The 14,206-nt window shown below is 37.9% G+C and overlaps 1 protein-coding gene across 1 annotated transcript in view; it reads right to left on the reverse strand.

Moving 5' to 3' along the window:
• Positions 1 to 14,206, reverse strand: part of UNC13C (unc-13 homolog C) — a 655,255-nt gene that overhangs the window by 391,761 nt on the left and 249,288 nt on the right. Inside the window, exon 7 of the mRNA XM_052646337.1 lies at positions 8,449 to 8,668. Coding sequence (XP_052502297.1) covers positions 8,449 to 8,668 — 220 coding nt within the window. The remainder of the gene's footprint in view (positions 1 to 8,448; positions 8,669 to 14,206) is intronic.

A 14,206-nucleotide genomic window follows, 5' to 3' on the forward strand; every position in this document is an offset into this window, starting at 1 on the left:
AGATAGGACAAGTGAGGTGGAAGATAGAATGGTAGAAATAAATGAAGCAGAGAGGGAGAAAGAAGAATTAAAAGAAATGAGGACAACCTCAGATACCTCTGGGACAATGTTACATGCCCCAACATTTGAATCATAGGAGTCTCAGAAGAAGATGACAAAAAGAAAGACCATGAGAAAATACTTGAGGAGATAATAGTTGAAAATTTCCCTAAAATGTGGAAGGAAATAGCCAACCAAGTAAAAGAAACCCAGAGAGTCCCAAACAGGATAAACCCAAGGTTAAACAGCCCAAGACACATTAATCAAATTAACAAAGATCAAATATTAAAAGCAGCAAGAGAAAAACAACAAATAACACACAAGGGGATTCCCATAAGGATAACAGCTGATCTCTCAATAGAAACTCTTCAGGCCAGAAGGGAATGGCAGGACATACTTAAAGTGATGAAAGACAAAACCTACAACCCAGATTACTGTACCCAGCAAGGATCTCATTCAAATATGAAGGAGAAATCAAAAGTTTTACAGACAAGCAAAAGCTGACAGAATTCAGCACCACCAAACCAGTTTTTCAACAAATGCTAAAAGATCTTCTCTAGACAGGAAAACAGAGAAAAGGTATAAACTCGAACCCCCAAAAATAACGTAAATGGCAACGGGATTATCAGTTCAGTTCAGCTCAGTCGCTCAGTCGTATCCGACTCTTTGTGACCCCATTAATCGCAGGACACCCGGCCTCCCTGTTCATCATAAACTCCCAGAGTCCACTCAAACCCATACCCATTGAGTCGGGAATGCCAACCAACCATCTCATCCTCTGACGTCCCCTTCTCTTCCTGCCCTCAATCTTTCCCAGCATCAGGGTCTTTTCCAACGAGTCAGCTCTTCACATCAGGTGGCCAAAGTATTGGAGTTTCAGCTTCAGCATCAGTCCTTCAAATGAACACCCAAGACTGATCTCCTTTAGGATGGACTGGTTGGATCTCCTTGCAGTTCAAAGGACTCTCAAGAGTCTTCTCCAACACCACAGTTCAAAACCATTAATTCTTCGGTGCTCAGCTTTCTTTACAGTCCAACTCTCACATCCATACATGACCAGTGGAAAAACCATAGCCTTGACTAGACGGACCTTTGTTGACAAAGTAATGTCTCTGCTTTTTAATATGCTATCTAGGTTGGTCATAACTTTCCTTCCAAGGAGGAAGCATCTTTTAATTTCATGGCTGCAATCACAATCTGCAGTGATTTTGGAGCCCAGAAAAATAAAGTCAGCCACTGTTTCCACTGTTTGCCCATCTATTTGCCATGAAGTGATGGGACCAGATGCCATGATCTTAGTTTTCTGAATGTTGAACCAAAACCTGATAAAGATGCCACAAAAAAAGAAAACTACAGGCCAATATCACTGATGAACATAGATGCAAAAATCCTTAACAAAATTCTAGCAAACAGAATCCAACAACACATTAAAAAGATCATACATCATGATCAAGTGAGCTTTATCCCAGGGATGTAGGATTCTTCAATATTCACAAATCAATCAATGTGATACACCACATTAACAAATTGAAAGATAAAAACCATATGACTATCTCAATAGATGCAGAGAAAGCCTTTGACAAAATTCAAAATCCATTTATGATAAAAACCCTCCAGAAAGCAGGAATAGAAGGAACATACCTCAACATAATAAAAGCTATATATGACAAACCCACAGCAAACATTATCCTCAGTGGTGAAACATTGAAAGCTTTTCCCCTAAAGTCAGGAACAAGACAAGGGTGCCCACTTTCACCACTACTATTCAACGTAGTTTTGGAAGTTTTGGCCACAGCAATCAGAGCAGAAAAAGAAATAAAAGGAATCCAGATTGGAAAAGAAGTAAAACTTTCACTGTTTGCAGATGACATGATCCTCTACATAGAAAACCCTAAAGACTCCACCATAAAATTACTAGAGCTAATCAATGAATATAGTAAAGTTGCAAGATATAAAATTAACACACAGAAATCCCTTGCATTCCTATACACTAACAATGAGAAAACAGAAAGAGAAATTAAGGAAACATTCCATTCACCATTGCAATGAAAAGAATAAAATACTTAGGAATATGTCTACCTAAAGAAACAAAAGACCTATATATAGAAAACTATAAAACACTGGTGATTTAAGAAATCAAAGAGGACACAAAAGATGGAGAAATACACCATGTTCATGGATTGGAAGAATCAATATAGTGAAAATGAGTACACTACCCAAAGAAATCTACAGATTCAATGTGATCCCTATCAAGCTACCAACGGTATTTTTCAGAGAACTAGAACAAATATTTCACAATTTGTATGGAAATACAAAAAACCTTGAATAGCCAAAGCAATCTTGAGAAAGAAGAATGGAACTTGGAAGAATCAACCTGCCTAACTTCAGGCTCTACTACAAAGCCACAGTCATCAAGACAGTATGGTACTGGCACAAAGACAGAAACATAGATCAATGTAACAAAATAGAAAGCCCAGAGAAAAATTCATGCACCTATGGACACCTTACCTTTAACAAAGGAGGCAAGAATATACAATGGAGAAAAGAGAATCTCTTTAACAAATGGTGCTGGGAAAACTGGTCAACCAGTTGTAAAAGAATGAAACTAGAGCACTAACACCATACACAAAAATACACTCAAAATGGATTAAAGATCCAAACATAAGACCAGAAACTATAAAACTACTAGAGGAAAACAGGCAAAACACTCTCCGACATAAATCACAGCAGGATCCTCTATGATCCACCTCCCAGAATATTGGAATTAAAAGCAAAAATAAACAAATGGGACCTAATTAAACTTAAAAGCTTCTGCACAACAAAGGAAACTATAAGCAAGGTGAAAATACAGCCTTCAGAATGAGAGAAAATCATAGCAAATGAAGCAAACAACTAATATCAAAAATATACAAGCAACTCCTGCAGCTCAATTTCAGAAAAATAAACGACCCAGTAAAAAAATGGGCCAAAGAACTAGACAGATATTTCTCCAAAGAAGACATACAGATGGCTAACAAACACATGAAAAGATGCTCAACATCACTCATTATCAGAGAAACGCAAATCTAAACCACAATGAGGTACAATTTCATGCCAGTCAGAATGGCTGCAATCCAAAAGTCTACAAGCAATAAATGCTGGAGAGGGTGTGGAGAAAAGGGAACCCTCTTACACTGCTGGTGGGAAAGCAAACTAGTACAGCCACTATGGAGAACAAAGTGGAGATTCCTTAAAAAACTGGAAATAGAACTGCCATATGACCTAGCAATCCCACTTCTGGGCATACACACCGAGGAAACTAGAATTGAAAGAGAAAAAAAAAAAAAAAAGAAAGAGACACATGTACCCCAATGTTCATCGCAGCACTGTTTATAATAGCCAGGACATGGAAGCAACCTAGATGTCCATCAGTAGATGAATGGATAAGAAAGTCGTGATACAGATACACAATGGTGTATTACTCAGCCTTTAAAAAGAATACATTTGAATCAGTTCTAATGAGGTGGGTGAAACTGGAGCCTATTATACAGAGTGAAGTAAGCCAGAAAGAAAAATACCAATACAGTATATTAACACATATATATGGAATTTAGAAAGATGGTAACAATGACCCTATATGCAAGACAGCAAGAGAGACACAGATGTAAGAGGGAGAAGGCAAGGGTGGAATGATTTGAGAGGATAGCATTGAAACATGTATATTATCCTATGTGAAATAGATCGCCAGTCTAGGTTCGATGCATGAGATAGCATGTTCAGGGCTAGTGCACTGGGATGATCCTGAAGGATGGGATGGGGAGGTGGGAGGGGGGTTCAGGATGGGGATCACATACACCCATGGCTGATCCATGTCAATGTATGGCAAAAACCACTACAATACTGTAATTAGCCTCCAATTAAAATAAATTAAAAAAAGAAAAACAGATATTGTATATTTAATACATATATATGGAATCTAGAAAAGTGGTGTTGATGGACCTATTTGAAGGGAAGGAATGAAGATGCAGACATAGAGAACTGATTTGAGGATACAGTGGGGGAGAGAAAGAGGGAGACAAATGGAGAAAGTAGTATCAACATACATACACTACTGTGTGCAAAATAGATAGCTGGTGAGAAGTTACTGTATAACATAAGGAGCCCAGCTGGCACTCTGTGATGACCTAGAGAAGTGGGATGAGGGGAGGAGAGGCAGGCTCAAGAAGGAGATGTATGTATAATTATGGCTGATTTGCATCATTGTATGGCAGAAACTAAAACAACATTGTGAAGTTTTAAAAAAAAAAAAATCCTTCAGAGTGAGAAACTATTTCTCCATTAGATGTATGTCAATTCTTCCATTATCAAATGCTGTTTCCAAAAAAACAGTAAATGTATTTTCAAGTAACAGGACAGAAATGAGTTAATTTAAGAAAAAGTAGATGAAATCTGGCCACTCCTACTGGCCTGGAGCAAAGAGGGTTGTGAGAGGTCAGTGCTCTTCTCTGAAGCTTCTCTGTTTCTCTTTGGTATTCTCCGTTTCTACCTTCTACTTCACATGGATGGTAGCCTTGGGCCAGGAAGGCAGTGAAGTGTAGAACCTCCAAATAAAATCAGCCAGGCATGAACTGAGATGAGGCTGTTTGGGGAACTCATCTGACATTTCCATGAATCTCTGAACATGCATGGAGGTATTGCAATGGTGGGTGGGCTTATCACCTGCTCTAACTTCACTTGACTCCAAGCGTGTAAGTTACAGACCCAATATTCCATAAGACTGAAATCCCAAACTCAAATGAAGTAACTTTAAATATCCTTTATTGTGAATTGGTCATTGGTCAGACCCAAATATAGACTTTTTGCTTCCTTTTGTTTTATTCTGTGTATGTGTGTATGTATATTGACAGATAGCAACATTTTCAGAAAAGAATTAGCAACATAATGAGGGTTCTAGAAATCTAAAAATGATTATTATCTTGTAAAACTATTAAACAAGATAGGAGACAATTTATTAAATATTTTCTTCAAAGGTAAGATCTGGCTTAAAACAATAGAAGTTACTAGAGGTTATTTTGAACCAGTTACTAAAATTGGTTCAAATTTTAATTTATAAGCTAGAATTGTCTAATACAAATTGCCTGCCATACTGTTAAATTTTCTCTATGGGTTTTCAAACAGAAATTACATGATAATTTTGAGAAGGAAATTGAAGACCCTCCTACGTTTACAGGAGAATGCATTAGCTATGCTTTCCAACTCTCACTTCTTAAAATTTTTATTCCCTCCTTTTCTTTTGATTTTGGCACACATGGGGTTATTTCAAACAAGGTGCCACCATAAAAACTTTTTTTGCTTAAAGCAATGAAAAGAGAAGTTTCCTAAGGAAACATCACTAATTCTATAGTTCAGTATATTTGCTCTGTCATGTCCTACTCTTTGCGACCCCATGGACTGCAGCACGCCAGGCTTCCCTGTCCATCAGCAACTTCCAGAACTCACTCAAACTGATGTCCATTGAGTCAGTGATGCCATTCAATCATCTCATCCTCCCTCATCTCCTTCTCCTCCTGCATTCAACCTTTTTTAGCATCAGGGTCTTTTCTAGTTGCATCAGTTCTTCGCATCAGGTAGCCAAAGTATTGGAGCTTGAGCATCAGTCCTTACAATGAATATTCAGGGCTTTTTTCCTTTAGGGTTCACTGGTTTGATCTCCTTGCAGTCCAAGGGACTCTCAAGTGTCTTCTTCAATACCACAGTTCAAAAGCATCAATTCTTCAACACTCAGCTTTCTTTATGGTCCAACTCTCACATCCTTACATGACTACTGGAAAAAACATAGCTTTCACTAGACCGACCTTTGTAGGCAAAGTAAGGTCTCTGCTTTTTAATATGCTGTCTAGGCTTTTCATAGCTTTTCTTCCAAGGAGTAAGGGTCTTTTAATTTCATGGCTGAAGTCACCATCTACAGTGATTTTAGAGCCCAAGAAAATATAAAGTCTGTCACTGTTTCTGTTGTTTCCCTGTCTATTTGCCATGAAGTGATGGGACTGAATGCCATGGTCTTAGTTTTTTGAATGTTGAGTTTTAAGCCAGATTTTTCACTATTCTGTTTCATTTTCATCGAGTCTCTTTAGTTCTTCTTTGCTTTCTGCCATAAGGGTGGTATCATCTACATATCTGAGGTTATGGATATTTCTCCCGGCAATCTAGATTCTACTTCATGCTTCATCCTGCCAGCATTGCACATGATTTACCCTGTATATGAGTTAAATAAGCAGGGTGACAATATACAGCCTTGTCATACTCCTTTTCCGATTTGAAAGCAGTCCGTTGTTCCACGTCCAGTTCTAACTGTTGCTTCTCGACCTTCATACAGATTTCTCAGGAGGCAAGTAAGGTGGTCTGGTATTTCCACGTCTTTAAGAATTTTCCACAGTTTGTAGTGATCCACACAGTTAAAGGCTTTGGCATAGTCAATAAATCAGAAGTAGATGTTTTTCTGGAATTCTCTTTCTTTTTCTATGATCCCACAGATGCTGACAATTTGATATCTGGTTCCTCTGCCTTTTCTAAATCCAGCTTAAACATCTGATAGTTCTCAGTTCATGTACTATTGAAGCCTAGCTTGGAGAATTTGGAACATTAGTTTGCTAGGACAACTTTAAATTTTATTGATAGTTATGTGGTAAGTGGTGAAGCTGAATTCATGTATCAGCAAAACCTCTTTCCATTCAGTGTGAGAATGTGAGTTTCAGGGAAATATAAGGAGTTATTAAGGAAAACATCCCTTTCCTGGGAGATACACATCTAATTTCATTTTTTTGTACTGTTTCTGATTCTTCCAGTTTACATACATTTTAATGAATAACTTCAAAGAAAAGCTTGCCACATGTATTTAACCATTACCAAATAAAGCATGCTATCTGAAGAGATGGAAACAGACTATGAAAATGTTTCCAAAGCTTATGAGTGGGTGGCATCTCTCTTCTCTGAAAGACCTGAAGAATGAGCTCATTTCTTAAGTATGACCTGCATCATTTTTTTCTTTAAGAGATCTAAGCCATCGTTTCTTTATGGCAATATTTTTTCCTACCTATTTTCTCAAAATAGCACTGCCCTAATATGGTTGTTTCTTAAGACACTGGTTCAGAATTCACTTTTAAAAGAGGTAGACTAAAGTGTAATTGTAGGATGGGATGTTGCAGGTAACTTGGCTGGGTAATACTGAGTCAGTTTCCCTTCATTATAAGCATTCATTCCTAAGTATACATTTTATGTTTTAAAGGAGTACTATTTTGCTTTAAAGAACACATTCATTACCATTAACAGTCTCAATTGACCTGGTTGTATAGGGAGAATACTAATCAGGTAGAGGAAAGTGTACAATGTGTGTGAATTGTTACTACCACAGCCGGCCATACCAGCATTTGCGATTTAATCCCTCTTTTGACATTTTCCTCTGTCCTCCCTCAATTTCAGGCAACCCCTGCACCTTACACTGACCATATTCAAATAAATAACAAAGGGGACGCTATTAAATGTGAAAAACATATTTGGAAATGAAAATCCATGTTTAAATAGAGTTCTTCAGAGGCACTTTTTTAGTTATTTAAGGTCAGCAGACAAATCAATTCAGCAGTGAAAAGTCAATAATATGTGTTTTAGAGTTTTGGCATTTCAGGACCTAATTTAAAGTACCAGTATAAAGGGTTTTCTTTTTTCAGAAATGAAAAATCTAAGACAACCTGTCATAAAAGTCAAAGTGACATGTACTTATTCAGAAATGTAAAAGAATGGAAAAGGCCATTAACATTCACTGAGCATCTACTATGTGCCAGATTCTTTGCAGCAACTTTCCCATTTAGTCTTCAAAATAAACCACTAAGGTAAATTTTATTATTCCTATTTATTTGAAGGAAGAAAAATGAAGCCCTGAGAAGTTAGAAAAACTTTTTCCAGGTCACCTATCTGGTAAGTTAGATTTGTCTTTGACATTCAGATACACGACCTCCCAATTTCAAGGTCTGCACCGGGGCTGCAGAAGAACATGGGGCTTGCTTGCAGAAGGCAGATGTCAAGCAGGCTTGGAAAAGAATTCCAGTTACTGTCACCTCAGGGATGCGTCAACCCTGTTTGAGGAACATGACTTTACATGTTCCCACTGACCATGTGGGGCTATTATGAGATAAAAGTAAGAACACAGATTGGAAGTCACTTTGAAATTTTCTACTTGGGCCAAGTGCCATTGAACTCCAAGTAGTTATTCTGAGGAATCTGACAGTGCCAGGGTCAACCAAGTCAGTTAGGTGATTGATGGGCAGTGTGTATAACTTTATGTGACTGGATAGGATTTGTTGAGAATTAGCAAGGGCTAAAAATACATAGGATGAGACCAGCTCTGCACACCTGCTTCTTCACCTGAGTACTCACTTTGCAAACAGTCAGCATTCAGGAGGTCCTGACACTTTTCGTGGCACTTCACTCCACACTCCGAACACTTCATGCCTTGCCGGGCAATGCCCCATAGGAGCCCTTCACACTCGTAACAGTAGGTAGGTGTTGTAGCCGTCCAGACCTCAAAGTTGTGCGGGGTGGTGGAGGACATGGGGTAGATCAGTGCCTGTAGCGTCTTCTTGAAGACATGTATTTTCTGGGAAGGTGAGAGAAGTTACCAATGTAAGGTACATCAATGGATCTGGAGAAGGCCAACATAAAACAAACCACGTTATCACTTTTTCCTGAAAATGCTATTTTGAGAGGACTCTTTAATTATTGATTTAAGTGATGACTGTCATCACAGTGACTCTGCTCAAGTATTCTTCCTTCAATGCTCCAGGGCCCAATTCAGTAATTTGAACACAGAAATTCCCTAATTTTCACATTGGACTGGGCTCCACTGCTGTGCGAGGTTCTTTCATGGCAGCACAGAGCTCTGGTTTCTTGATAGTAACTACATCTTCTATCCTGTTACTTCATGAGCACAAGGATGATGAACATCATGCTCACTGCTCGATCAATCCTAATCTAGTCTATGGCATGAGATAGATATTCAGGAAACATCAATTCAAAAGTCAAAAGTAATTTATATTAGTACCCTTGGTCTAAGTTGGTTCTTGGTAAAATTATAAAGTCATGGAAAGTATTCTGAATGTTGATTTTAAACTTCTACAGACACCCCTCACTCCTCCTTTGTATCTTAACCAGGCCTCGCCTCCCTGATTCTAACATGACATCCTCTGTAACATGACACCCCTCCCCAATTCTGAAGTATAATTCTATAGATCTTTCTACAGGGAATTGCTTTCACTGCCTTAAAGGGAGATATATATATATTTACATTTATTGGGATATAACTGCTTTGCGATGTTGTGTTAGTTTCTGCTGTATAGCAAAGTGAATAAGCTTTATGTATACATATATCCCCTGCTTCTGTGGTTTCCCTCACCACCCCATCCCACCCATCAAGTCACCACAGAGCTGACCTCCCTGTGTTACACAGCAGGTTCCCACTAGCTATCTATTTTACACATGGTAGTATATATATGTCAGTGCTAATATCCCAATTAATTCCACTCCTCTCCCCATCGTGTCCACTTGTTCATTCTGTATGTCTCCATCTCTACTCTTGCCCTGTAAATATGTTAATCTGTACCATTTTTCTAGATTCCATGTATATGCAGTAATATACAATATTTGTTTTCCTCTTTCTGTCTTACTCACTCTGTATGACAGACTCTAGTTCCATCCACATCTTTACAGATGACTGAACGGAGATAATTTTTAACAGTACATGGAAGCCATTGGTGAACTGAGCACTGAACAAGGAGCCCAGATGCCTGAGTTCCTGAGCACAGGCTCTGTCGCATGACAGTTGAAATGGGCTTCAGATGGCAGGAGCTGTCTTGTCTCTGATTGTTATGGCACAACATCTTTTCATGGCATGAAATTAATGTTGTGCTACTTAAGAGTCTTATAATCTATGGAGAGACTTAAGTTCTCTAATCCTCAATTTCCTGCTCTACCTGTCTACTGTGTGTTGATGATCAGTATGACAGTAGCGAATATAGCCCATAGACTTCAAACACTGAATAAATGCTAAGTAAGAGTGCTCATACTGCAGATTTGTTTAGATGAGTCTCTTTGCTTCTCATTTCCCACTCTGCTGGTGACTTGCTGGGGAGAAAGACCAGCACTCTCTGAAGTTACATTTATAAATAATTCCCCACAGCCACCTGATGCCTGATGAATAGTTGTTTACATAAATCCTGTAGGAGTCTAGCTGATAAGCAACAATAGAAGGGAAGTGCTTGTGTTTTTCATTAATCATCCTTAAGTCTCATTTCAGAGTATCTTCCCACAGTGTTGAAATGGCTACCTTTCTATTATTCTTCAATTCCAAAGTATGGAAACAGCGCTTTTCCTTTTATCAGTAATTCGCCTCACCAGGCGTTTCCCTAGAATATGTCTGGTAATGGTACAAGGAGTTTCCGTACCAGGAAGCTAATCTTCACTAAAAATTTTTCTATCTTTTAAAAACCAAGATCCAGCCTTGCTACTCAGTGAGTGTCTGATCAAATTTCTTTACATTTCAAGTCAGTCTACACACCAAAAGTGTGCTCAACATATGGGAACTTCTCAAGCAGGGGAACCCTGTGTTAGCGTTTACATAGAACAAGTGGATCCATCACTTTTCAATAAAGATAATCTGAGTCAATAAATCTCTTGGTTTCATTCTGTAATGAAGATGTCATGTCTTGAAAAGAACTGTTAAGAATTCTATTAGATTTAGAAGCATGTGTTATTCATCTTTGCTTCCCCTTTACTGCCTTGCAGAGTGACATTCAATATCTTTGAAGTGAACTGAATGATTCTTGGCATAAGAGATATACCATTAGTTCTACATAGACAGTTTTATGTTCTGAGCTGAGGGCCTGGGGGACTGTGTGATGTGTGTGTGTGTGCATGGTACAAAATTGTTGGTTTAGCTAAAAAAAAAAAAAACACACACACACCAAGATTGGAGTTCAGGTATATTTGCAATTGCATAATTTGTTATCTTAGTAGGGGGAAAGAACAACAATTCTAACTGGAACACTAGGTAGGAATAGAACAGAGTCTGCTACTGAACATAAGAAAAGAAAGAGATACATATTAACTTAGAAAGCAGAGCTGGGCAGATTCTTTACTAGCTGAACCACAAGGGAAGCCCAAGAATATTGGAGTGGGTAGCCTATTGCTTCTCCAGAAGATCTTCCTGACCCAGGGATAGAACAGGGGTATCCTGCATTGCAGATAGATTCTTTACCAATTGATCTATCAGAGAAGCCAGAGCTAGGCAAGCAGTTGCTTTCTAATATGAATTTATCCACACAATTTAAATTTACTGATTAACACATTTAATCTAATCCCTTATGTCCCTTTTCTTTTTATTGAATTCAAGTGATATACAATCAGTCCTCTAAATTTTTAGGCTATAGTATTAATATAAGGAACACTTGCTAAAATATTACACATGTTGAAGGAAAACAAGTGAAAGACGGTTTTGATAGACAGCTGAGAAGGTTTCATTGAAATTGAAATGTTTGTTTTGGTTAAAGAGTCATGGTCCATTTCATGAGAAGAGAAGCTAATTTCAAAAAAGAAGAAACATGGAAAATTTATCAGACAGCACATCAAAAATCAATTGAATAGGGCATTAAAATAAACCATAACATTTGAAAGCTATAGAAGCTGGACAAAAACATAAGATACGTCACTAGAGGGTATATGTCCCCAGTCTTAAGAAAATGAAAATATGAGTTTTACATTCTTGATTTTGGGGATATGGGCATGTGTTTACTAAAGCTGAAAAATCACTCTAAAATAAATGGTTTATGAAAATATTTCTTATTCCAGCAAAGCATAAGATAGAATGATGGTCAGTATAGAAATTCAGGAAATCAATAGCTAAGGAAAGCATGGAAAAATAAATCTGATATGATCATCTCAGGGGAATATGGTATACTGAGGGAAAGAGTGTATTTTTAGCAGCAAAATAACAGCAAATCAAATAAGATTACAACAACATAGCTTTTGTGGAGTAAGGTGAAAACCTAGGATATGGGGCACTGAATAAGAACAAAAGAGAAGAAAACAAAAGAAAACCCTAAAATGAGCCATGGGAAATGGAAGTCTGCCACTTAGCTTGGATTAAGAAATGATTAACGAGAAGAGAAAAAGTATACACATATATACCCACACATACAAGCACTCAGAGTAGATAGAAAGATAACTTGTGCAGGTAATAGGATGCTAGCTGATGTGAAAGGATGGGGACTGGGAATTATGTTATCAAGAGAGGGTCTCTGGCCTAGGTAAACAAGGAACCAGACGTATGGAGAAGATGGTTCGAAGAACAAGCAAAATCCTAATTACTGGAATTAAGACTGATAGAGTGGATTCAGAGATTTGGGAGACTTGCCACTAATCTATTCTAAATGTTTCTAAACTTTTCAAATCTTGTACAGTCAATGTATTATTATTAGCTAAAATGTATGTTGGGATAATAATAAAATCTAGGCTCACTGCAGAAGTAATTTATAAACCGAAAAAGCACTAAAATAAAAAATAGCTTAATCTTTCAAATTTAGGCATAGTTTGACCCATATTCTTCCAGTAATTATTATATTTATAGTCAGGACATCAGGCTTTTGCAGAGAAGCAAAAAATAATAACAATTACTTTTATACTACTGAAGTCATTTCAGAAAATATGGCAATTTTATTGTGTTTCAACAGTGCCTTGATCTGTAGAAATGAGAACAAGAACACCATCACTCAGATAAGACTTAGTAACCAAGTATGACCTATGGACTACAAAGGGGAAGATGCGCATATTTAATACATAGATTTTGTTTAAAATTCCTGCTCTGAGAAACTGGAATTTAAAGCAAGTTGCTCTACTAAATGACTTCCTGAACAATTAGGACTCTGGAATTGCCTTTCCTATTGACAGCTATATGGGGAAATTAGAATGAGTCCAAGAAATAAAGCAGTCAAGCCTCCTACCAAGAACAATTACCAGTGTTTTGGGGCCACCAAAATTCCAATCTACCAACTGTTGACACTTAAACCAGGAACAAAGCTTGGCTGCCTCCATTTGCCACATACCTCTTTCCTCCCCCCGGCCCCATGTTAACCAATGACTTAACTAATAAAGTTCTATTTTTCTTCTCATACTCCCTCATAGGAATATGCAAACCATCATTTTCTTATACTTAAAAACAATCACATTTTGATAATTCTAGGGGAAAAGTATGCTTTCTGTTTTGAAGTGTATTTCATGTGCTTAATGGATGCTTTTTAGAAGAGAATCAATTTACTACCCTCTATGGTTTTTCCTTTGGTCATGTATGGATGTGAGAGTTGGACTGTGAAGAAGGCTGAGCACCGAAGAATTGATGCTTTTGAACTGTGGTGTTGGAGAAGACTCTTGAGAATTCCTTGGACTGCACGGAGATCCAACCAGTCCATTCTGAAGGATATCAGCCCTGGGATTTCTTTTGAAGGAATGATGCTAAAGCTGAAACTCCAGTACTTTGGGCACCTCATGCAAAGAATTGACTCATTGGAAAAGACTCTGATGCTGGGAGGGATTGGGAGCAGGAGGAGAAGGGGACGACCAAGGATGAGATGGCTGGATGGCATCACCGACTTGATGGACATGAGTCTGAGTGAACTGAGGGAGATGGTGATGGACAGGGAGGGCAGGTGTGCTGTGATTCATGGGGTTGCAAAGAGTCAGACACAACTGAGCGACTGAACTGAACTGAACTGACTGATGTATCATTTGCTATTTCTGGACAAAAGCATCAGAAAGATTTGCAGAGCAAAGGTTAGATAAATGTGCCCTTTGAAATTTGTTATGAGGACAGAACAATGGTAGAATAAGATCCTGAGCATAAAAACAGACATAATTTCATGACTGATTTTTTAATCAGACTAATCATTACATAAGATTGACACCAGAAGGTAAAATTACTCAGGCAAAATTTTTACAGCAGAATGTACAGAGACTAAAAGTTATGTGCCTCTACATGGAATACTTTATGTAATTTGTTCTTACTCACATTGTTTTAGTCACATTACCACTGACTTAAGTAACTAATAGACTGAGTCCAAATAAAGAGTGTAGAACAGTGATAAAATAG

The sequence above is a fragment of the Budorcas taxicolor genome, chromosome 10, assembly GCF_023091745.1.
Source record: "Budorcas taxicolor isolate Tak-1 chromosome 10, Takin1.1, whole genome shotgun sequence".
Lineage (NCBI taxonomy): Eukaryota > Metazoa > Chordata > Mammalia > Artiodactyla > Bovidae > Budorcas > Budorcas taxicolor.